At 47.7% G+C, this 24,179-nt stretch overlaps 1 protein-coding gene across 1 annotated transcript; it reads right to left on the reverse strand.

Annotated features, from left to right (window-relative positions):
- Positions 1-1,453: 1,453 nt before the first annotated feature.
- ZNF425 (zinc finger protein 425) lies at positions 1,454-22,654 on the reverse strand. The gene is made up of 4 exons (XM_007983356.3): positions 21,060-22,654; positions 13,227-13,353; positions 10,523-10,681; positions 1,454-4,252 (listed from the first exon to the last, which is right to left on the reverse strand). Exons 1-4 carry the CDS (start codon positions 21,831-21,833, stop codon positions 2,298-2,300), a joined length of 3,015 nt encoding a protein of 1,004 aa, XP_007981547.3. The 5' UTR covers positions 21,834-22,654; the 3' UTR covers positions 1,454-2,297.
- Between the last annotated feature and the right edge of the window lie 1,525 nt (positions 22,655-24,179).

The following is a 24,179-nucleotide window of genomic DNA, read 5'->3' on the forward strand; positions in this document are numbered from 1 at the left end:
CACTGCAGCCTTAACCAGCCTGGGCTCAAGCGATCCTCCCACCTCAAGTCCCAAGCAGCTGGGACTGCAGGCACATACCACCATGCCCTGCTAATTCTTCTATTTTTTGTAGAGATGGGCTTTTGCCATGTTGGCCAGGCTGGTCTCGAATTCCTGACCTGACCTCAGGTGATCCACTCACCTTGGCCTCCCAAAGTGCTCAGATTACAGGTGTAATGTCTTTATTTTCACATTGTTTTATTCTTAGTTCTGAATCTACCTGTTAAACTGTTGGCATTTCATTTATCTGATCACTGGCACTTTTTGTTTTTTGAGGGGTAACACATAAATAGCAGCCTATTCCCTACCCACAGGACTGTCCCAACTACAGTTGGCACCTTTTTCCTCTTCATATACATGCTGTGATTCTTGTAATGACTTTGATCCCAGCAGATTCTGACTTCGGTAAGTGGGGACCACGTTTTGTGCAACACACATTTATGAAGGCACTCAAACTTTCTAAGGAAGGCTGTAAGTTCTCTTAGGAGTAATGTCAAAGGCTGGGTGCAGTGGCTCATACCTGTAATCCCAGCACTTTGGGAGGCCGAGGTGGGCAGATCATGATGTCAGGAGATGGAGACCATCCTGGCTAACAAGGTGAAACCCTGCCTCTATTAAAAATACAAAAAATTGCCGGGCGCGGTGGCTCAAGCCTGTAATCCCAGCACTTTGGGAGGCCGAGACGGGCGGATCACGAGGTCAAGAGATCGAGACCATCCTGGTTAACACGGTGAAACCCCGTCTCTACTAAAAAATACAAAAAACTAGCCAGGCGAGGTGGCGGGCGCCTGTAGTCCCAGCTACTCGTGAGGCTGAGGCAGGAGAATGGCGTGAACCCGGGAGGCGGAGCTTGTAGTGAGCTGAGATCCGGCCACTGCACTCCAGCCTGGGCGACAGAGTGAGACTCCGTCTCAAAAAAAAAAAAAAAAAAAAAAAAAAAAAAAAAAAAATTAGCCAGACGTGGTGGCAGACACCTGTAGTCCCTGCCACTCGGGAGGCTGAGGCAGGAGAATCGCTTGAACCCAGGAGGCAGAGTTTGCAGTGAGTCAGATGGCACCCCTGCACTCCAGCCTTGGTGACAGAGCAAGATTCCATCTCAAGGAAAAAAAACAAGAGTAATGTCAAAGATTGACAGTCTGAGAGACAGATGGGGGTTTGCCAGAATAGCCTGGAAAATTATCTTATAATGTTAGATTGGGCCATAGGGCAAAAAAAATAGAGTGATACCACAGACTGACAGTATTTTTTCCTTTGGTATTTTCCTCAGAGACCCTGTTAAGTACAGTTCTTTGAGAACTGACGTAACACTGTCAAAAATGTAGGGGGGTTAGATAAATAACACTGCCTGTTACTCACAATGGTGGATTTTTAGGTGATTTAAGTAAAATTCAGAAGGAAAGAACACATGGGTAATCGTTTTAACAAACGAGATAGTGGAAGACATTTATTTTTAGCATTATGGAAACATTCCAAGAAGCAGATGCCCTCTCACCATCTGACAGAAAATGAAAATCCACTATGAGAGAAAACTGAAGGCTTTAATACAGATTTAAGTAAAATGGCCTGGTAATGGAAAAGCTGACTGAGGAGTATGTTCCTGCCTGTAACATATCTTCGCTCAGGCTGTAGTTTCTGAATTTAATGAAGGGATTATCGGATGACACTGAAGAGATCTGTTGGACTAGCAGATCAGTATAAATGTTTCCTCCATGACTGGCAGGTCTTTCCTATGAGGATTATTGAGGGAGATGTCTCTTTGACTGTCTTTGACCGGATTATTTGCAACTTTTGTCAAGGAGCTATCAGGTTCCGCAGACCACACATCCAGCCAGTGTGTCTATAGCCAGTATTTTGTGATTTTTTTTTTTTTTTTTTTGGTGAGACAAGGTCTTGCTGTGTCACCCAGGCTACAGTGCAGTGGTGTGAGCATGGCTCACTGCAGCCTCTACCTCCTGGGCTCAAGCGATCCTCCTGCCTCAGCCTCCCAAAGTAGCTGGGACCACAAGCATGCACCATAACACCTGGCTGACTTTCGTATTTTTTGTAGAGAGGGAATCTTGCAATATTGCCCAGGCTGGTCTCAAACTCCTGGGCTCAAGCGATCCTCCCTCCTGGGCCTCCCAAAGTGCTGGGATTACAGGCGGGAGCCACTGTGCCCCATCTTACCCTGTGAATCCTTCAACCTGCCTCAACTCGAGCCAACAGAGCTGCTGGCACCACCTGAAAGCTGTGGTTGCCTGACTACCGCATGGCCTGACCTAGAGGCTGGAGGGCTTCTCCTTGGCATGCACTGCAACGTGGGTCTTGAGCGCCCCCACGTACGTGAAGCTCCTTCCACACTCATCACAAGAAAAAGGCCTCTCCCCACTGTGAAGGCACAGATGGGCCTTCAGGCTTCTCTTCTGGAGGAAGCCTTTGCCACACTCAGGACACTGGAAGGGCCTCTCTCCACTGTGCGTATACAAGTGGACCTTCAAGCTGCCCCTGATGCAGTAGCTCTTGTCACACTCCGGACACTGGAAGGGCTTCTCCCCGCTGTGGACTCGAATGTGTTCTGTAAGCCGGTACTGTTGAGTGAAACTTTTGCCACACATCACACAAGAGAACGGCTTTTGACCACTGTGCTGCAGCAGGTGGCTTTTCAGATTTCCCTTGAGGCGGAATGTCTTCTGGCATTCGGGACACTGGTAGGGCTTCTCGCCGCTGTGCAGCCTCAGGTGCTCGGTGAGCTGAGACTGATGCGTGTAGGTCTTGCCGCACTCACCGCACGCGAAGGGCTTCTCGTCCCTGTGCATCCGCTGGTGGAACTTCATGGAGGCCTTCCAGGAGAAGCTCTTGTCGCACTCGGGACACTGGAAGGGCTCCTCGCCACTGTGAAGCCTCGTGTGCTCTGTGAGATGCGCGCGCCGGCGGAAACTGCGGCCGCACTCGGCGCAGGAGAACGGCTTTTCCGTGGTGTGGACCTTCAGGTGCTGCGTGAGCCGCGACTGCTGAGAAAAGGTCTTTTTGCACTCACCGCAGGGAAACTCCTTCTGCCTGTCGTGGACTCTGGTGTGGCAGGCGAGCTTGGAGGGCCGCGTGAAGCGCTTGCCGCACTCGGCGCAGGGGAAGGGCTTCTGCTCGCTGTGCAGGCGCTGGTGGGCGCGCATGGCGTTCCTCCAGAAGAAGCCCCTGCTGCACTCCGGGCACTGGAAAGGCCTCTTCCCACTGTGCTGCAACCCGTGGGCTTTCAGGCTTCTCTTGAGGCGGAAACTTTTGTTACACTCGGGACACGAAAAGGGCTTCTCTCCCGTGTGAACTCTGATGTGCTCGTCCAGCTTAATCTTGTAGATGAATTTCCTGCCGCATTCATCACAAGAAAACGGCTTTTCCTCGCTGTGCGTCCTCTGGTGGGTCTTCAGGGCAGCCTTCCGGGAGAAGCTCCGGCCACACTCGGGACAGTGGAAGGGCCTCTTCCCGCTGTGCTGGGACAGATGGACCTTCATGCCCCTCTTCAGGCGGAAGCACCGGTCACACTGCGGACACTGGAAGGGCTTCTCTCCGCTGTGCAGCCGCAGGTGCTCTGTGAGCTCGCACTGCTGCACGAAGGCCCGGCCGCACTCCCCGCAGCAGAACGGCCGCTCCCCGCGGTGCAGACACAGGTGCTTCTTCAGGTTGGCCCTGTACCGGAAGGTCTTGTCGCACTCAGGGCACGGGTAGGGCCGCTGGCCGGTGTGGACAACCTGATGAGTGACGAGGCTGCCCTTCAGGAAGTAGCTCTTCTCACACTCACTGCACTGGAACCGCTTCTTCTGACACACGAGCCTCTGTGTCCGCCTGAGGTCGGACTTCCCTCTGGACGTGTTTCTGTACTTTGGATATCTGCAGAGCTGGCTCTTGGAGTGGCTCCGTTTGTGCTTTAGCAAATCCCTCCTTACTTGGAAGACTTTCCTACAGACATAGCAGGAATAGCATCTTGGCCCTGTGGGAATTTCTAAGCGCCCTGGGGTCTCCCGAGGCTTATGCCGCAGGTCTTTCTTGTCTGGATCAGATGCTGTGATGCTGACTTTTTTATTTGGAATCTCTGTTTCTTGGAGACTTGGAGACTGGAAGGTGGCTCTTCGAGCTGATAAAATCTTTCTCTCCTTCCCTGGTAAGGCAGCACCCAAGTCCTGTTTTTGAGGACCATTTAAACGGCAATCCTCTTCTTTTGTCCTGAGAGTTCCTTCGTGATCTGGAGCGGAAAGAAGTATCACTCTCATCAGTGATATGTCTACCCTATAATTGGGTTCTAGGGCTGCCTTTTAAACTTTTAAAAATTATTTTATTTTATTATTATTTGTGATAGAGTGTCGCTCTGTTGCCCAGGCTGGAGTGCAGTGGCGCAATCTTGGCTCACTGCAACCTCCACCTCCCAGGTTGAAGCAATTCTCCTGCCTCAGCCTTCCGAGTAGCTGGAATTATAAGCGTGTGCCGCCATGCACGGCTAATTTTTTTTTTTGAGACGGAGTCTCTCTCTGTCGCCCGGGCTGGAGTGCAGTGACGCGATCTCAGCTCACTGCAAGCTCCACCTCCCGGGTTCACGCCATTCTCCTGCCTCAGCCTCCCAAGTGACTGGAACTACAGGCGCCCGCCACAGCGCCTAGCTAATTTTTTGTAGTTTTAGAGATGGGGTTTCACCATGTTAGCCAGGATGGTCTCGATCTCCTGACCTCGTGATCCAACCGCCTCAGCCTCCCAAAGTGCTGGGATTACAGGCGTGAGCCACCGTGCCCGGCCAAGAATGATATATTTATATAGCATAATCACTACTGTTCCCAAAGTAAAAGACGATGACAAGAAATAGAGGAACCTGAGTTATCATTATTACCCACTAGATCTGGAAAGGACCATTGCAGACATTCACTTAAGCCATTATATTTCAGAATTGCTTTTCCTCCAAAATCTTGTTGAACTGGATAATAGAACTCTCTCCCCTTTATTTATTTAAATATGTTGCCCAGGCTACAGTGCAGTGGCATGATCACATCTCACTGCAGCCTTGGCCTCCAGGGCTCAAGTGATCCTCCAACGGTAGCCCCTACCTCCAAGTAGCTGGGACTACAGGCACGTGCCATCATGCCCAGCTAACTTTTTTATTTTTTGTAGAGATGGGGTCTTGCTATGTTGCCCAGGCTAGTCTCAAACTCCTGGCTTCAACTGATCCTCCTGCCTCAGCCTCACAAAGTGCTGGGATTACAGGCACGAGCCACTGCACCTGAGCAAACTCTCCGCCTACAGGTGCCCACCACCACGGCTGGCTAATTTTTGTATTTTTAGTAGATCCAGGGTTTCACCATGTTGGCATTTTTAAATCTCTTAACCTGGGAGGAAACTCGAGTGACACTGCCCCCAGAGGACTCTCCTTGGGCTCTGTGGTCACCTTAAGGACAACACAGGTGATATTTTCTTTCTTTCTTTTTTTTTTTGAGACGGAGTCTGGCTCTGCCGCCCAGGCTGGAGTGCAGTGGCCGGCTCTCAGCTCACTGCAAGCTCTGCCTCCCGGGTTTACGCCATTCTCCTGCCTCAGCCTCCCGAGTAGCTGGGACTATAGGCGCCCGCCACCTCGCCCGGCTAGTTTTTTGTATTTTTTTAAGTAGAGACGGGGTTTCACCGGGTTAGCCAGGATGGTCTCGATTTCCTGACCTCGTGATCCGCCCGTCTCGGCCTCCCAAAGTGCTGGGATTACAGGCTTGAGCCACCGCGCCCGGCCCACAGGTGATATTTTCAACATGATCATATGATTTAGTAAGTTAACACTAATACTTTTTGCCTGGATTGTGATAAAAGTATATTTACCCTGAATCCCCTTCCACATCACTGGAAGTTAAATCTTCCTAAAAACATGCTTTTACTATTTAACCCAGGCAGAGGAGCAGCTGTGATTGTTGGCTAAGCACCACCTTGTATTAAGGGAACAACATTTATTTTTAGGAATAGCTACCAAAGTTGTTAACTCTTTGGTACTCAAAAATCTTTCCACGACTGGGCGCAGTGGCTCACGCCTGTAATCCCAGCACTTTGGGAGGCTGAGGCAGGCGGATCACGAGGTCAGGAGATGGAGGTCATCCTGGCCAACACGGGAAAACCCTATCTCTACTAAAATACAAAAAATTAGCCCGGCGTGGTGGGGTGCGCCTGTAGTCCCAGCTACTTGGGAGGCTGAGGCAGGGGAATCATTTGAATCCAGGAGGTGGAAGTTGCAGTGAGCTGAGATTGCACTACTGCACTCCAGTCTCGCGACAGAGCAAGACTCCATCTTAAAAAAAAAAAAAAAAAAAACAACTTTCCAAGCTCCTCCCATTCTATAGGATGAAGTCAAACTTTCCACCTTGGCAATCCTGGCCTCAGATCATCTAACACTAATATAGGTTTTTCCTGCCATGTCCCACTATGTCCCAAGAGTAACATTCAACTACAGGCAGGTTGGTGTGTTCTCTGTTTTTTTTTGTTTTGTTTTGTTTTTTTGAGATGGAGTCTCGCTCTGTCGCCAGGCTGGAGTGCAATGGAGCAATCTCGGCTCACTGCAACCTCTGCTTCCCAGGTTCAAGCGATTCTTCTGTCTCACCCTTCTGAGTAGCTGGGACTATAGGCGGCTGCCACCATGCCCAGCTAATTTTTGTATTTTTAGTAGAGACGGGGGTTTCACCATGTTAGCCAGGATGGTCTCGATCTCTTGACCTCGTGATCCACCCGCCTCAGTCTCCCAAAGTGCTGGGATTACAGGCATGAGCCATGGCACCGGCCTAGTCTTCTCTGTTTTCTAAATGTGATGGATTTGTTCCTACCGTTGAGCTTCAGTTTATGTATGACCCCTACTGATTCTTCTTTTCTAACCAAATCTGCCTATTTTTTGCTATTTATATCTTAATTCTTTTTAGAGTCCTCCTGGGATATTGCTGTCTTTCCCCCGCTCCTCTCCTCTAAATCCCTATAGCACTGAAGTAGGGATTACTTACACTTTTATTAACTCATATGCAACCTTTTTTTTTTTTTTTTTGAGACGGAGTCTCGCTCTATCGCCCAGGCTGGAGTGCAGTGGCACGATCTTGGCTCACTACAAGCTCCGCCTCCTGGGTTCACACCATTCTCCTGCCTCAGCCTCCCGAGTAGCTGGGACTACAGGCGCCTGCCACCATGCCCGGCTAATTTTTTTTGTATTTTAGTAGAGACGGGGTCTCACTGTGTTAGCCAGGATGGTCTCAATCTCCTGACCTCGCGATCCGCCTGTCTCGGCCTCCTAAAGTGCTGGGATTATAGGCATGAGCCACTGCGTCCAGCCGCAACCTTATTTTATAGTTGACTAATTCAACTATGTATAGTTCAATATAATTGGCTAACTTAATTGCCATGTCAGTAAGACGATCGACATCTAGAGTATAACAATTGTTTTATTCATATGTATACATACACATACATTATATAAAGATTTTGCCCTCGCCTAAAGTAATATTTAACATACTCCTGTGACTGTGGTAGGCACTCAGTATTGGTTAGATGAATGAATGGACGGTGGCAGTGAAATGAAACTCTTGAGAATTCTTTATTTACTTTACTTTTTTTTTTTTTTGAGACGGAGTCTCGCTCTGTCACCCAGGCTGGAGTGCAATGGTGCAATCTTGGCTCACTGCAACCTCCGCCTCCAGGGCTCAACCAATTCTCCTGCCTCAGCCTCCTGAGTAGCTGGAATAATGTGCCTGCCACCACGCATAACTAATTTTTGTATTTTCAGTAGAAACGGGTTTCACAATGTTGTCCAGGCTGGTCTCAAACTCCTGACCTCATGTGATCCGTCCTCAGCCTCCCAAAGTTCTGGGATTACAAGTGTGAGTCACCGTGCCTGAACAGGGAATTCTTTTATCCTGTTGTTGGGGCTTGGACACACTTCCTGGGCTCAAAGTCTCCTTCTTCAGAGGACTCCTTGACTCCCAAGAACTTAGAAAAGCATTCACGCAGCTGGGCACAGTGGCTCATGTCTGTAATCCCAGCACTTTGGGAGGCTGAGGTGGGTGGATCACCTGAGGTCAGAAATTCAAGACCAGCCTGGCCAACATGGTGAAACCCTGTCTCTACTAAAAATGTAAAAACCAGCCAGGCATGGTTGTGGGCGCCTGTAATCCCAGCTACTCAGGAGGCTGAGGCAGGAAAATTGCTTGAACCCAGGAGATGGAGGTTGCAGTGAGCCCACACGGTGCCACTGCACTCCAGCCTGGGCGACAGCGTGAGACTCTGTCTCAAAAAAAAAAAAAAAAAAAAAAAGGAAAGCATTCATGCAGTATAAAAAGTGAAATACTGACTGGATGCAATGGCTCACACCTGTAATCCCAGCACTTTGGGAGGCTGAGGCGGGTAGATCACGAGATCAGGAGATCAAGACCATCCTGGCTAACACGGTGAAATCCCGTCTCTACCAAAAATACAAAAAAATTAGCCGGGCGTGGTGGCACGTGCCTGTAGTTCCAGCTACTTGGGAGGCTGAGGCAGGAGAATTGCTTGAACCCAGGTGGCAGAAGTTGCAGTGAGCCGAGATTGTGCCACTGTGCTCCAGCCTGGGCGACAGAGCGAGACTCCGTCAAAAAAAAAAAAAAAAAAAGTGAAATATTCCTTTATGTTATAAGGAATTCAAAAGGAGTTGTTTTTTTTTTTGTTTGTTTGTTTTTTGTTTTTGTTTTTTGAGACGGAGTCTCACTCTGCCGCCCAGGGTGGAGGTGCAGTGGTGCAATCTCGGCTCACTGCAAACTCTGCCTCCTGGGTTAACGCCATTCTCCTGCCTCAGCCTCCCGAGTAGCTGGGACTACAGGCGCCTGCCACCAAGCCCGGCTAATTTTTTGTATTTTTTTAGTAGAGACAGGGTTTCACCATGTTAGCCAGGATGGTCTCGATCTCCTGACCTTGTGATCCGCCCGCCTCGGCCTCCCAAAGTGCTGGGATTACAGGCGTGAGCCACTGCATCCGGCCTCAAAAGGAGTTTTAACCCAAGTTTTAAAGTTCTGTACAATAAAAAAATATTTTGTAGAAAATTAGAGGGTTTTTCATTTCTGTATATTCAAATGGACATGGCAGTGTGACAAGGAGGTGGTTTTTCCTCTCAGGGTTTTGACGAATGGATCCCTTGCTCTTTTCTTTTTTTTTTTTCGAGACAGAGTCTCACTCTGTCACCCAGGCTGGAGTGCAGTGGTGCAATCTGGGCTCACTGCAAACTCTGCCTCCTGCATTCCAGCAATTCTCCTGCCTCAGCCTCCCAAGTAGCACGCGCCACCACCCCCAGCTAATTTTTGTATTTTTAGTAGAGAGGGGGTTTCACCATGTTGGCTGGACTGATCTCGAACCCCTGACCTCAGGTGATCCACCTGCTTTGACCTCCCAAGGTGCTAGGATTACAAGCATGAGCCATCACACCCGGCCATCCCTTACTTTTACAGGAATTGTCATCTTCTTCCCAGGATTTGTTTTTTTTTTAAATAACATATATCACCATACCAGGCATGGTGGCTCATGTCTATAATCCCAGCACTTTGGAAGAGCAAACGGGTGGATCACTTGAGGTCGGGAGTTCGAGATCAGCCTGGCCAATATAGTGAAACACCATCTCTACTAAAAATATTTAAAAATTAGCCGGGTATCAGGCACGGTGGCTCACATCTGTAATCCCAGCACTTTGGGAGGCCGAATTGGATGGATCACAAGGTCAGGAGTTCGAGACCAGCTTGGCCAATATGGTGAAACTCCTTCTCTACTTAAAACACAAAAAAATTAGCCAGGTGTGGTGGCAGACACCTGTAGTCCCAGCTAGTCTGGAGGCTGAGGCAGGAGAATCCCTGGAACCCGGGAGGCAGAGGTTGCAGTGAACTGAGATTGCACTGTTGGGCTCCACCCTGAGTGACAGAGCAAGACTCTGTCTTAAAAAAAAAAAAAAAATTATATATATGTGTATATAAAACTTCTTTCTGTATGAAAGTAATACGTAATACAGTCTCACATTTGCTACCCTCTTTTTTCTTTTTTTTTCTTTTCTTTTTTTTTTTTTTGAGATGGAGGCTCGCTCTGTCACCCAGCCTGTAGTGCAATGGCACGACCTTGGCTCACCACAACCTCCTCCTCCCAGGTTCAAGCAATTCTCCTGCCTCAGCCCCCAGAGTAGCTGGGATTGCAGATGCCCGCCACCACACCTGGCTAATTTTTTTGTATTTTTGGTAGAGATGGGGTTTTACCATGTTGGCCAAGCTGGTCTGGAACTCCTGACCTCAGGTGATCCATCCTCTCAGCCTCCCGAAGTGCTGAGATTACAGGCGTGAGCCACCGCGCCTGGCCACATTTGCTACCCTCTTGAGTGAAGAAAACTAACACTCTCCATCAAAACAACTTTTCTTATTGACTAGATCTAGCCAGGTATCCAAAAAGAAAGATTCAAGAAACAAGGCTAGGAAAATTAAATAATTCATGACTTTAAATCCATCTTACTCACCAAAACATGGCAACTTTCCAGTATCCTTCATGTCCAACTGTTCATCAGTAGGAGGGCTAGTTGTCCTTCTTGTTTTATCTAAGCATCCCTGTTCGCTGATGAACAGCATTCTCCCTTGTTCCATCCATGTGATCAAATCTGGCTTGGAAAAAGCATACCCTGCAAATAGAGTCCACACAGACTTTAAGTTAACTGCATACTTAAATAATATTTTTGGCCAGGCGTAGTGGCTCATGCCTGTAATCCCAGCACTTTGGGAGGCCAAGGCAGGCAGATCTCTTGAGGTCAGGAGTTAGAGACCAGCCTGGCATGGCAAACTCCGTCTCTACTAAAAATACAAAAATTAGCTGGGTGTGGTAGCACATGCCTGTAAAACCAGCTACTCGGGGACTGAATGCGAGAATCACTTGAACCTGGGAGATGGAGGCTGCAGTGAGTAGAGATCGTGCCTCTGCACCGCAGCCTGGGCAACAGACCGAGATTCCGTCTCAAAAAAAATTATTTAAAAAAATTATTATTTATTTTTTATTTTTTTATTTTTTTTGAGACGGAGTCTGGCTCTGTCGCCCAGGCTGGAGTGCAGTGGCCAGTGCACTGGTCTCAGCCTCCCAAATTATTGGGATTATAGGCGTGAGCTACCACACCTGGTGAATATCGAGGTACCAACATTTTTGATCAGTGAAGTGATAGAAACAGGAGGTTGTTAAATAACAATGATTAAGAGGTAGAGAGTAATGCAGTCTAGTGGTGTAAGCCTAAAAGAAGGGTTTTTGCCGGGTGCGGTGGCTCACGCTTGTAGACCCAGCACTTTGGGAGGCCGAGGCGGGCAGATCACCTGAGGTCAGGAATTCAAGACCACCCTGGCCAACATGGTGAAACCCTGTCTCTACTAAAAATATAAAAATTAGCTGGTGTGGTGGTATGTGCCTGTAATCTCAGCTACTCAGGAGGCTGAGGCAGGAGAATAGCTTGAACCTGGGAGACTGAGGTTACAGTGAGCCGAGATCATGCCATTGCACTACAGCCTGGGTGACAGAGTGAGACTCCGTCAAAAAAAAAAAAAAAAGGGTTTTCATAAATCAGTACAGGGTCTTCAGACTAGGCAGCAGGAAGCCTCTTCCTCTGAGCTTTTCGTGGTGTCTGCTACAGCTCACCCCTCACATCAAGGCTTCTTCTCCGAAGTGGGTACCACCACCATTAGCAGCACCTCAAATACTTGTGAAAAATGTAGATCCCTGGGCCTGAGCCCAAATCTGCTAAATCCTAAGATCTGAGGCCTGGATCTGGATGTTCTATACAGAAAATCATTGGCAGGTAATACCATTTGATTTTTGAAATTTGGAAAAATCAGGCTAAATTTTCCAAGTTCAAGGACCCTAATTGTGATACCTCAAAACAACACTGGATCAGCACACAGCTCTCATCTGTCCCACCCTGCTGGCTACTGGGCCTCAGTGTCCTCAGGTTAGCCTCTAAATGAGGGCCTGTCCCAGGTCTCTTTCTGTTCTGTCTACGCATTCTCCCTAGATGATCCCAAACCAGCCCCATAGTTTAAAAAACCATCACTATAACGTCTTCCAATTCTGTAAATCCAGTCCTGACCTTAACATGGAATTCCAGTTTCACATACTTTATGTTTCCATGGAAATGTCTATGAGCATCTCAGATGTAATGTGGCCCAAATGTGCGACCTCCCGACCCTTCCTGCTGTTGGTGAACAAAGCCACTCGCCATCAGGATACTCAAACCAAAAATTGAGGAGTTGATTCTTTTTTCCACATCCAATCCATCAGCAAAATCTGGGATTCTGCCTCCAAAGCCTATCTGGAGACCACCTTCTTCTGTCTTAATTACTACCTACCTGGTTCAGCTGCCATGAAATTGCACCAGAACGGCCAACACTCTTGGTTAGTCTCTCTCCTTTCACTGCTATCCACTATGATTCATTCTCCACATAGCAACCCAAGTAACCATTTTAAAAGTAAATCACTCCCCTCTGTTTAAATCCCCCCATAATCTTCCCCTTGTGTTAGGAATAAAATCCAACTCCTTATCTTGTCCTATGGGGCCCTTCCTGCCTCGGCATCACTTTCTCACCAGCCCTCTGTGCATGTCCTACCACAGGCTCAGTGTGGGTCCCAACAAACTGAGCCCAGACACTCCTATCCTGGGGCCTTTGCCCTAGTTTTTCTCTGCTTAAAATTCTCTTCCCCCTAATTTCACATGGTTGACTCTTGTCATTCATATCTCACACAACAAACAGGGAATGAGTCCTTTAGGCTAGACTGAGATCACTTATTACAGTGATACCAGCAGAAATGGTTTTAATGAGGCCAGGTTTAAGATGAGAAATTCGTCTTATTCAGGCAACACGATAAGGAAGCATGAAAATATTAAAGAAATAAAAGAATACACTTTTTTAAAAAACAGGGGCAATTAGATTACTAATTCTAATTGTGGGAGAAATGGAAGAGGGTTAAGGTGGGAGACAGAGAATTCAGAATATTAATAATACTGAAGGCAAAGATACCACTGGATAAAAAGGAATTTCATATTTCCAGGCCATTATAGGAAAGGGAAGAGACATTATGAATGTAAACTGGGCCCAGTATCATTTTCAACCAGCCCACGGCTCATACAGGGAAGGAAGCCTGGCACTATTAGGTTGGTTCCTAAAACGTGATTCCTTAGAAGCCCATCTTACCCAGGGAATCAAGGGTCTGGTAATTGGTCTTCATCTCTTGCTTATACATTTGCTTCTGCCACTTCTCCAGGATCTCCCACTCTTGTTCCGAAAAATATAAGGCCACATCATCAAATGTCACAGTTACCTGGAATCACAAATAGTATACACATACATTTTTACTTTACGGCTACTTTGTTTTTCAATATCCATTACTTTATTGAGATACAGAAAGAAAACATGTTAATTATTTCTAGATGGTGCCATATTATATAATAAACAACAAAGGGGTCACAAATGTCTATTGAAGCCAAGTAAAATGAATGAACGGGCCGGGCGTGGTCGCTCATGCCTGTAATCCCAGCACTTTGAGAGGCCAAAGTGAGTGGATCACCTAAGGTCAGGAGTTCAAGAGATCAGCCTGGCCAACATGGCAAAACCTCATCTCTACTAAAAATAACAAAATTAGCTGGGCGTGATGGCACGTTCCTGTAGTACCAGCTACTCGGGAGGCTGAGGCAGGAGAATTGTTTGAACCTGGAAGGCAGAGGTTGCAGTGAGTGGAGATCCTGCCACTGCACTCCAGCCTGTGCTATAGAGTGAGACTGTCTCAAAAATAATAAAAATAAACGAAAATGAATGAATGGGCCGGGCGCGGTGGCTCAAGCCTGTAATCCCAGCACTTTGGGAGGCCGAGATGGGTGGATCACGAGGTCAGGAGATCGAGACCATACTGGCTAACACGGTGAAACCCCGTCTCTACTAAAAAATACAAAAAACTAGCCGGGCGAGGTGGCGAGCGCCTGTAGTCCCAGCTCCTCGGGAGGCTGAGGCAGGAGAATGGCGTGAACCCGGGAGGCGGAGCTTGCAGTGAGCTGAGATCCGGCCACTGCACTCCAGCCTGGGCGACAGAGCGAGACTCCGTCTCAAAAAAAAAAAAAAGAAAATGAATGAATGAATGAATAGCAGGTCTTTGAACACAAAGACCATCTAAAGAGGGATGCTTTACTTAGCAGCAACCAGTTATTGCTGTGGAAGACTGGGTCCAGTATTGTTGGATGTGTCAGTTTTTGAAAAATGTTTTACTTTGAAATAATTATGTAGATTCACAAGATGTTGCAAAAACAGCACAGAAGGCTTCCCTGTAAGTGTGCCTATAGTCCCAGCTACTTGGGAGGCTGAGGCGGGAGGACTGCTTAAGTTCAGGAGTTCAAAACCACCCTGGGTTTTTTTTTTTTTTTTTTTTTTGAGATAGAGTCTCACTCTGACGCCCAGGCTGCAGTGCAGTGGCGCAATCTCGGCTCACTGCAAAGTCTGACTCCCAGGTTCAACTGATTCTCCTATCCCAGCCTCCCAAGTAGCTGGGATTACAGGGTGTGCCACCATGCCTGGTTCGAGAGACCAATCTGGCCAACATGGCAAAATCTCATCTCTACTAAAAATACAAAAATTAGCAGGGCGTGGTGGCACGCCTGGATTATAGGCGTGAGCCACTGCACCTGGCCAAATAATTATTTTTAAAAAGGTTCCACGTACCCTTCACCCAGTTTACCCTAAAGGTCATATTGTACATTATAGTACTATATCAAAACAAGGAAAAAAACTGACATTGGTACAATGTGTGCATATAATTGTTATTTCATCACATGTGCTCACTCATGTAACCACCACTACAATCAAAAAACACAACTACAGTCAGCCTTTGTATTCGCAGGTTCCACATTCACAAATTCGACCAACTTTGGATCAAAACTGCTTTACAAATAAAAGCCAGGTATGGTAATCCCGGCACTTTGGGAGGCTGAGGTGGGAAGAGTGCTTGAGCTCGTTTGAGACCAGCCTGAGCAACATAGCAAGACCTCTTCTCTATTAAAAAATAAAATAAAAATTTAAATAACGTATTTTAAAACACAATAATAAAATATACTACAAAATTTTAAAAATCCAGCATAACTATTTACATAGCATTTATGTTGTATTAGGTATTATAAGCAATTGAGAGATAATTTATATACAAGAAAATGTGCACAGGGTATATGTAAATTCTACCATTTTATATAAGGCACTTGAGCGTCCATGGATTTTGGTATCTGTGAGGGGTCCTGGAACCCATTCCTTGAGGATAGTGAGAGACAACTGCATCCCATCACCACAAACAGCTCCCTTGTTCCAACCCTTTATAATCACACCCACAAATCTATTATCCATCACAATTCTGCCATTTCAGGAATGTTGGCTGGGTGCAGTGGCTCACGTCTGTAATCTCAGTACTTTGGGAGACCAAGGCAGGCAGGAGTTTGAGACCAGCCTGGCCAACATGGTGAAACCCCGTCTCTACTAAAAATACAAAAGTTAGCTGGGCATGGTGGCACATGCCTATAGTACCAGCTACTCGGGAGGCTGAGGCAGGAGAATTGCTTGAACCTGGGAGGCGTAGATGGCAGTGAGCCATGACTGTGCCACTGCACTCCAGCCTGGGAGACAGAGTGACACTCTGTCTCAAACAAACAAACAAACAAAAAAAAAGTTATATAAATGGAATCACATGGTATGCAACCTTCTGAAATTGACTTTTTTCTCTCAGCATAATGTCCTTGAGATCCATCCAAGTTGTCATGTTTACCAATATAGTCATGTGCCACATGATGCTTCGGTGAGAGGCCACATATAAAACAGTGGTCCTATAAGGTGATAATATTGCATGTTTACTGTACGTTTATGTTTAGATACACAAATACTTATCATTGTGTTACAACTGCCTACAGTATTCAGTACAGTAACATGCTGTACAAGTTTGTAGCCTAGGAGAAATAAGCTACACTATATACCCTAGGTGCGTAGTAAGCTATACCATCTGTTTTTGGAAGCACACTCTGTTTGCACAACCACAAAATTGGCTAACAATGTGTTTCTCACAACGCATTCTTGTCGTTGAGCAACCCATGACTGTATTTCATTTCTTTTTTATTGCTGAGTAGTATTCCATGGTATGGATGCACCAGTTTGATTAACCATTCACCTACTGAGAAATATTTTGGTTTTAACTTTTTGGATATTAACAAAAGAGCTGTTATGGACAATCATGTACAGGATTTGGGGTGGACATGTTTTTATTTTTCTGGGATAAATGCCCAGGACTACAACTGCTGTGTCATATGATAAGTATACGTTTAGTTTTCAAAGAAAGTGCCAAACTATATTCTAGAGTGGCTGGGCCATTTTACATTACTTTTTTTTTTTTTTTTTTTTGAGACGGAGTACCGCTCTGTTGCCCAGGCTGGAGTGCAGTGGTGTGATCTCAGCTTACCACAACCCCCACCTCCTGGAATCAAGTGATTGTCCAGCCTCAGCCTCCTGAGCAGCTGGGACTGCAGGTGTGCCACCATGCGCAGCTAATTTTTGTATTTTTAGTAAAAACGGGGTTTCACTATGTTGGTCAGGCTGGTCTCGAACTCCTGACTTTGTGACCTGCCCACTTCGACCTCCCAAAGTGCTGGGATTACAGGCCTGAGCCACTGTGCTTCGTCACTATTTCACATTCTTACCAGCAATCTGTAAGACAGCATTTCTTAGCACCCTCGCCAGCATTTGGCAATGTCACTACTTTTAACAGTTCTAATAGGTGTATAGTGATATCTAACTGTGGTTTTATTTTGGTTTTTCCTAATGAGTAATGATGTTAAACATCTTTTTTTTTTTTTTTTTTTTTGAGACAGAGTCTTGCTCTGTCGCCCAGGCTGGAGTGCAGTGGCACGATCTCAGTTCACTGCAAGCTCCGCCTCCCGGGTTCACGCCATTCTCCTGCCTCAGCCTCCCCAGTAGCTGGGGCCACAGGTGCACGCCACCACGCCCGGCTAATTTTTTATATTTTTAGTAGAGACGGGGTTTCACCGTGTTAGCCAGGATGGTCTCGATCTTCTGATCTTGTGATCCGCTGGCCTCAGCCTCCCAAAGTGCTGGGATTACAGGTGTGAGCCACCATGCCTGGCCAAACATCTTTTTATGTGTTTTTTCCCATGCATATATTCTCTTTGGTGAAATGTCGCTTTATATTTTTTGCCCATTTTCTAATTGGATCTTTTTTAACTGTCCAAGGAAGATTCTTAATTTTTAAAATAGAGATGGTGTCTTGCTATGTCGCGTAGACTAATCTGAAACTCCGGGGCTCAAGCAGTCCTCCTACCTCAGGCTCTGAAAGTGCTGGGATTATAGGCGTGAGCCATCTTGCCTAGCTGAGCTCTTTATGTAATCTAGATAGGAGTCCTTTGTCAGATAGGTGGTTTGCAAATTTTGACCCCAGTCCGTATCTTTTCACCCTCTTAATAGGATCCTTCAGAAAGCCAAAGTTTTCAGTTTTGATTATGTCCAATTTATCCCTTTTTTCCCTTTATTGATTGTGCTTGTGGTGCAACATCTAGGAACTTCCCACCATGCCCTAGGTTCTAAAGATTTTCTCCAGTGTCATCTTCTACAGGGTTTGTAGCTTTGTTTTACACTGAGATGTGTTTTTTGTTTGTTTTTTTGTAGACATGTGATAGCCTACCTTGTTTTAACCTGATTCTCTCTTAGCTGAGGGAGCCAGACACACTCCATTTTAGTTCCTTCACTTATAGCCCCTTTACCTCCCTCCCTTAAGGGCATAACTATTGGAAACTGACTCAAAGCACGTCCAGGAATGCACTTACTGATAAGATATGAGGCAAGCTGCACCAGCAGCTCCTGGGGACGCGGTCGGTGGATGGCACCCAAAGCCCCTGCATTTATCTCTTTGTGATAGTTTAAGCCCCTGCACCTGGAACTGTTTATTTTTTGTAATAGTTTTTGTAACCAATTTTTTTTTAACTTTTTGCCAGTTCTGCTTCCGTAAAAATTGCTTCAGCTAAACTCCCCCCTCCCCCATTTAGACCACAGTATAAAAACAAAAGTAGCCCCTTCCGCGGGGCCGAGAGAATTTTGAGCGCTGTCTCTCGGTCACTGGCTAATAAAGGACTCCATAATTTGTCTCAAAGTGTGGCATTTCTCTATAACTCACTTAGTTACAACAGACGGAGTCTCATTCTGTCACCCAGGCTGGAGTGCAATGGTGCAATCTCGGCTCACTATAACCTCTGCCTCCCGTGTTCAAGCAATCCTCCTGCCTCTGCCTCCTGGTGGTAGCTGGAATTACAGGCATGTGCAACCACGCCCGGCTAATTTCAGTATTTTTAGTAGAGACAGGGTTTCACCATGTTGGCCAGGCTGGTCTTGAACTCCTGACCTCAGGTGATCCACCCACCTCGGCCTCCCAAAGTGCTGGGACTACAGGCGTGAGACACCACACCCGGCCTGGGATGTGTCATTTTCTTAAAGAGAAACTGGAAACATAGATCATTTTATGTGAACTCATGTTGGCAACTAAAATTCACAATTTTAACAGGAGTGTTTCAAACAAAATATCTGCAAGCCATGATTGGCTCGTGGACCATTAATCTACAATCTCTAGTAGGGACTGAACTAACTAGGGCTGCTCTTCCTGGGTGTTTGAGAACAGATCCGCTGTGGCAATAGGGAAGCAACAGAATATGTGTTAACTTTTGAAAATTCCATTTTCACTCCTTTCAGATTCTGTGCTATAAATATACATGACAGCCTACAAGAAAAGCACTGGACATTTTGAAAGATGGCTGAGGCTCTTCCCAAGTGTCTAGAAAATGTTGGTCAGAAGCACTACAATTCTCCCAATAAGGGAATCTAGGAGACCTGACATTTGACACTTAAGATTTTGGAGATAAAAGTTTTAGAGCTAAAATTCTATCATCAAAACTATCATAAGCCCTGAAAGCTGAAGTATCAGCTATTATGACAAACAAGTTCAAACTTGTTTTATTTTTATTTTTTTTTGAGGCGGAGTCTCACTCTGTCCCCAGGTTGGAGTGCAGTGGCACGATCTTGGCTCACTGCAACCTCCACCTCCCAGGTTTAACAGATTCTTCTGTCTCAGCCTCCCGAGTAGTTGGGATTACATGCGACAGGATTTCGCCATGTTGACCTGGTCAGTCTGGAACTCCTGACCTCAGTTGATCTGCCCACCTCAGCCTCCCAAAGTGCTGGGATTACAAGCGTGAGCCACGGTGCCCGGCCTTGTTATTCTTATAATGCGACTTAAACCAAAATCCTCTACAGTTTTCTTGTACGTCACCCATGTGTTTTTGTTGTTGTTGTTTTGTTTTGTTTTTGAGACGGAGTTTTGCTCTTGTTGTCCAGGCTGGAGTGCAATGGCACGATGTCGGCTCACTGCAACCTCTACCTCCTGGGTTCAAGTGATTCTCCTGCCTCAGCGTTCCCAGTAGCTGGGATTACAGGCATGCACCACCATGCCTGGCTAATTTTGTATTTTTAGTAGAGACGGGCTTTCTCCATGTTGGTCAGGTTGGTCTCGAACTCCCAACCTCAGGTGATCCGCCCGCCTTGGCCTCCCAAAGTGCTGGGATTACAGGCATGAGCCACCACGCCCAGCCACCCATGTGTTTTCCACCTATAAAATTCCCATTTATGACCATATTTACAATTAGCATTAAACTGCTACAGTGGAAAGGAAAATCAAGAAAACGATTTCTCCTTGCCTATCCCAAATAATACATTAGCCAATAAACTGTTATCACATTTTCTATGAACTCAAATGTACAGTCAAAGAAAAGCTACCACAAACTTTCCCAGAGAGGAATATTCCAGGAGGTTCCCAATCATTTAAAGAGGAGAGAAAAAAAGAAAGCCTGGTTGCAGAAACACAGCTTGAAGAAATCAAGTACAAAAAGGATCTGTACTTGCCAAGGGAGGCTGGGGAAAAGGAGTGGGAGGCAAAAGGGAAGAATCAAATATAAACAAGGAGCATTACATTCGTAAGACTATAAAATTTCATTGGGGGCACAAGAAAAACTTGCACATATAAAAAGGTTATACTTAACTGAATGTAACAGGGTTTCCTGGATTAAGCCTCAGGATATGCCTTTCAAACTCTAAAACCGGTGCTCAAATTTTCCATTACAATAGTACAGCATTTACGGTAAATTCGATTTACGCTAACCACCCAATTCATTTTAAGTTTTCTGTCCTTTCCTAGAGGGAGCAGTCTCCAATTTCTCTCAGTTCCAGTTTTCCTTCTCCTTTTTCTCATCTGCTTAACACAGATGTACTTCTCTGAAACTACCTTCAGCAGGAGAGCACGGACCCCAGAGAGACCCCGAGGTTCAGAGTCAGAGTCCCGACACTGAAGGCAGGGACAGCGTTGTTGATCTGAGCCGACAACAAGCCGAGAAACAGATCTTTCCCACCCGATTCTTTCTCCCAAACCGACTTTTATTTATTGATTAAACAGACGGGGTCTGGCTGTTGCCCAGGCTGGACGGCAGTGGCTATTCACAGGCGCGATCCCACTAACGATCAGCACGGGAGTTTTGCTCTGCTTGGCTTCCGAGCTGGGCCGGTTCCCCCTCCCTGGGGAACCTGGTGGTCCCCGCTCCCGAGAGGTCACCACACAGATGCAGAACTCGGAGGCACCGCGCGATGGACACAGCGCATATACAGCGCAGAGCTCCCGGGCTCAAGCACTGCTCCCGCCTCAGCCTTCCGAGTGGCCGGGGCCACAGACTCGCGCTGCCAAGCCTGGCCAGATCAGCTTTTGCCCAGGTCAATTCCAGAACAGCACACGCAGCAAGACTGCGCCTTCTCCAGCCCGGCCCGGAGTTCAGTCCGTGGGCCACTGCCAACCCCCTGACCCAGGCCCCCGCCGCCCCACTCCCTGGACGCGGACCCCACTCCAGCTGCAACAGGGACCCGAGTTTCGACAGTCCTGCATCCTCCATTGGCCCCTCTTACCGAAGCCGGCTCGGCCATGGCGGTTCCGCACGAACCGGCCCCGCCTGGCACGGCCTCCCCTCCGCTCCGCCCCAACCCGACTCCCAGGCACAGCCTGGATTGCCCCACAACGCAGCGCCGACCGGGCGCCGTGCATGCTGGGACTCGGCGCCAGGCAACGGCTGGGGCCGCTCCGCCCCATGGCGCCCCCTGCGGGCTGGAGGAGCGGCGCCGCCCGGGGGGTCGGTCCTCAGAGGAGGGGCCCGGGAACCCTCCGCGCAGGCCACAGAACGCCGATGTTTGAGGGAGCCTCGGACTCCCGGGATCTGCAAGCGAGGGAGGCGGTCGGAGACCAGATGAGGGAGCTGACGGGAGGGGAAACGGAGGGGCAGGTGAACATGGAAAGAGCAGGAACAGAGAGAGAGAGAGAGTAGGGACAGCGACTGGGAGACGCGCTCCACAGAAACCCAGACTGAGAGGCAGCAAGAGGGGAGCGTCCGGTGCGGTTCCTTCCAAAGCCGCCCCCGAGTCAGGGATGAGCTCGAGGGCTTCGTTCGTGAGGGGGTCCCGGGAATCCAGCGAGGCCGGATAGGTGGTGGGAGGCGCGCGGTGGCCTGTGGGTGTCTGTTCTGTCGGGGGCGCAGAGGCCGTGGGGGCCCTGGGTTTGTCCCTTCGGGGACGCGGAGGAGGGGTCCGCCCACCACGTCCGGTCCCCGTGGGTCCAGGGACCTTCTGGGCTCCCCGAGCGGCCACGCTCCCTCCTTGGCAGAGAACGGCCCCGGGCAGAGACCCCATGCGGAAGCCACCCCGGTCTCGGGGCCGCCTGCGGGGACTCAGGGTCACCCAGGGATGCGGGCCGGGCACCCTCGGCCCCCCGCGGGAGACTGTGACAGAGCGAGAGGAGACAGACGGAGACCATGATACAGGGCGTGAGAAACACGGGGATGCAAAAACAAGGGAGAGGTGGGAAGACACAGAAGGGGCAACCAGGGAGAGACAGAAAGGAGAGAGAGGGCAAGGAAGAGGGTGGCGATTGTTCCCAGAAAATCAACCTCGCATTCTGTCCCAGTCATGCTTAAGGTGTCAGGCTAAATAAAGTAACAAATGAAAATGACTGGTTCTGTCAGGAAAGGCGGGACAACTCCAAGCGGTGCTAACAGGTCATAGGAGGATTCAGCGATTTTCTGATTGGCAATTGGTTATCGGAAGACCAGGTTCATAGAAAGGAGTGTCTGGGTTAAGATAAGGAGTTGTGGAGACCAAGGTTCTTAGGATGTCTCATAGTGACCGGCCTTAGATGGCAAAAATGTCCTATTTAGACCTTAAAAGGTGCTAGATTCTCTGGCCGGGTGCCGTGGCCCACGTCTGTAATCCCAGCACTTCGGGAGGCTTAGGCAGGAGGATTGCCTGAGCCCAGGAGTTGAAAACCAGCCTGGGCAACATGGCGAAACCCCATCTCTACAAAAAATACAAAACTTTGCCGGCACAGTGGCAAAGACGTTAATCTCAGCTATTTGGGAGGCAGACGTGGGAGGATTACTTGAACCTGGGAAACGAAGGTTGCAGTGAGCCTAGATTGTGCTATGACACTATAGCCTGGGTGACGGAGGAAGACAGAGGGAGACTCTCTAAGAAAAATTAAATAAATAAATAAATAAAATAAAAAATATATAGTTTGTTTTTTGGGTGTTTTTCGAGACGGACTCTTGCTCTGTTGCCCCGGCTGGAGTGCAGTGGTGTGATCTCGGCTCACTGCAACCCCTGCCTCCCAGGTTCAAGCGATTCTCCTGCCTCAGCCTCCCAAGTAGTTGGAATTACAGGCACGTGCTACCACGCCGGGCTAATTTTTGTATTCTTAGTAGAGATGGGATTCTGGGATTCACCATGTTGGCCAGGCTGCTCTTAAACTCTTGACGTCATGATCCACATGCCTCGGCCTCCCAAAGTGCTGGGATTACAGGCATGAGCCACTGTGCCCAGCCCTATATTTTTATATAAATATATATATGGCAAAGAAGCATATTTGGGGATAAAATATTTTGATTTCCTTCTTTGTCATGCAATGTTATGCCACAGTCACATTGGAAACTAAGCTGGTATATAGGGTTAAATAAAACCCTTCTGGTGAGATTTTTATGGTTTGTAGGGCGTGACTCCCTAGGTCCCTTAGTTAGAAATTTAGACAAGAAAGGAAAAAAGATCACAATTTAGTTGGTATCCATATCATTGTATGTGAAAACAGTTTATTTATTTTTTATTTTTATTTGTTTGAGACGGAGTCTTGCTCTGTTGCCCAGGCTAGAGTGCAGCGGCTCGATCTTGGCTCACTGCAACCTCCACCTCCCAGGTTCAAATGATTCTCCTGTCTCAGCCTCCTGTGTAGCTGGTACTACAGGTGCATCCCACCATGCCTGGCTAATTTTTATATTTTTAGTAGAGACAGGGTTTCACCATATTGGTCAGGCTGTTCTCCCACTCCTTACCTCAGGTGAGTCACCCACCTCGGCCTCCCAAAGTGCTGAGATTACAGGCATGAGCCACTACACCTGGCCTACAACACTTTTATTTTAATTGCTGATAGTATTCCATGGTATGAATATACTGAAGAGTATTTACCCACTGAAGGATATTTGTATTTTTTCCTGTTTTTTTTTTTTTTTTTTTTTGCGATGGAGTCTTGCTCTATCACCCAGGCTGGAGTGCAGTGGTGCGATCTCAGCTCACCACAAGCTCCGCTTCCAGGGTTCACACCATTCTCCTGCCTCAGCCTCCCAAGTAGCAGGGACTATAGGCGCCTGCCACCACGCCTGGTTAAATTTTTGTATTTTTAGTAGAGACGGGGTTTCACCATATTAGCCAGGATGGTCTTGATCTCCTGACCTCATGATCCGCTTGCCTTGGCCTCCCAGAGTGCTGGGATTACAGGCGTGAGCCACCACGCCCGGCCGTGTTTTGTTATTTTTTATATTTATTTGTTTGTTTATTTATTTTTTGAGATGGAATTTCGCTCTTGTTGCCCAGGCAGGCGTGCAATGGTGCAATCTTGGCTCACCGCAACCTCCACCTCCCAGGTTCAAGCAATTCTCCTGCCTCAGCCTCCCTAGTAGCTGGGATTACAGGCATATGCCACCGTGCCCAGCT

This window comes from Chlorocebus sabaeus, chromosome 21 (genome assembly GCF_047675955.1).
Source record: "Chlorocebus sabaeus isolate Y175 chromosome 21, mChlSab1.0.hap1, whole genome shotgun sequence".
NCBI classification, from domain to species: Eukaryota; Metazoa; Chordata; class Mammalia; order Primates; family Cercopithecidae; genus Chlorocebus; species Chlorocebus sabaeus.

Excerpts from the sequence above, each read along its gene's own strand:
- ZNF425 (XM_007983356.3), bottom strand. The coding sequence starts at position 21,833 with ATGGGGTCTCTGCCCGGGGCCGTTCTCTGCCAAGGAGGGAGCGTGGCC. Across the intron at positions 13,354-21,059 it reads CCATGGCCGAGCCGGCTTCG|GTAACTGTGACATTTGATGA; the intron begins GTAAGAGGGGCC and ends TTGTGATTCCAG. Across the intron at positions 4,253-10,522 it reads TGGAAAGTTGCCATGTTTTG|ATCACGAAGGAACTCTCAGG; the intron begins GTGAGTAAGATG and ends TTTCCGCTCCAG.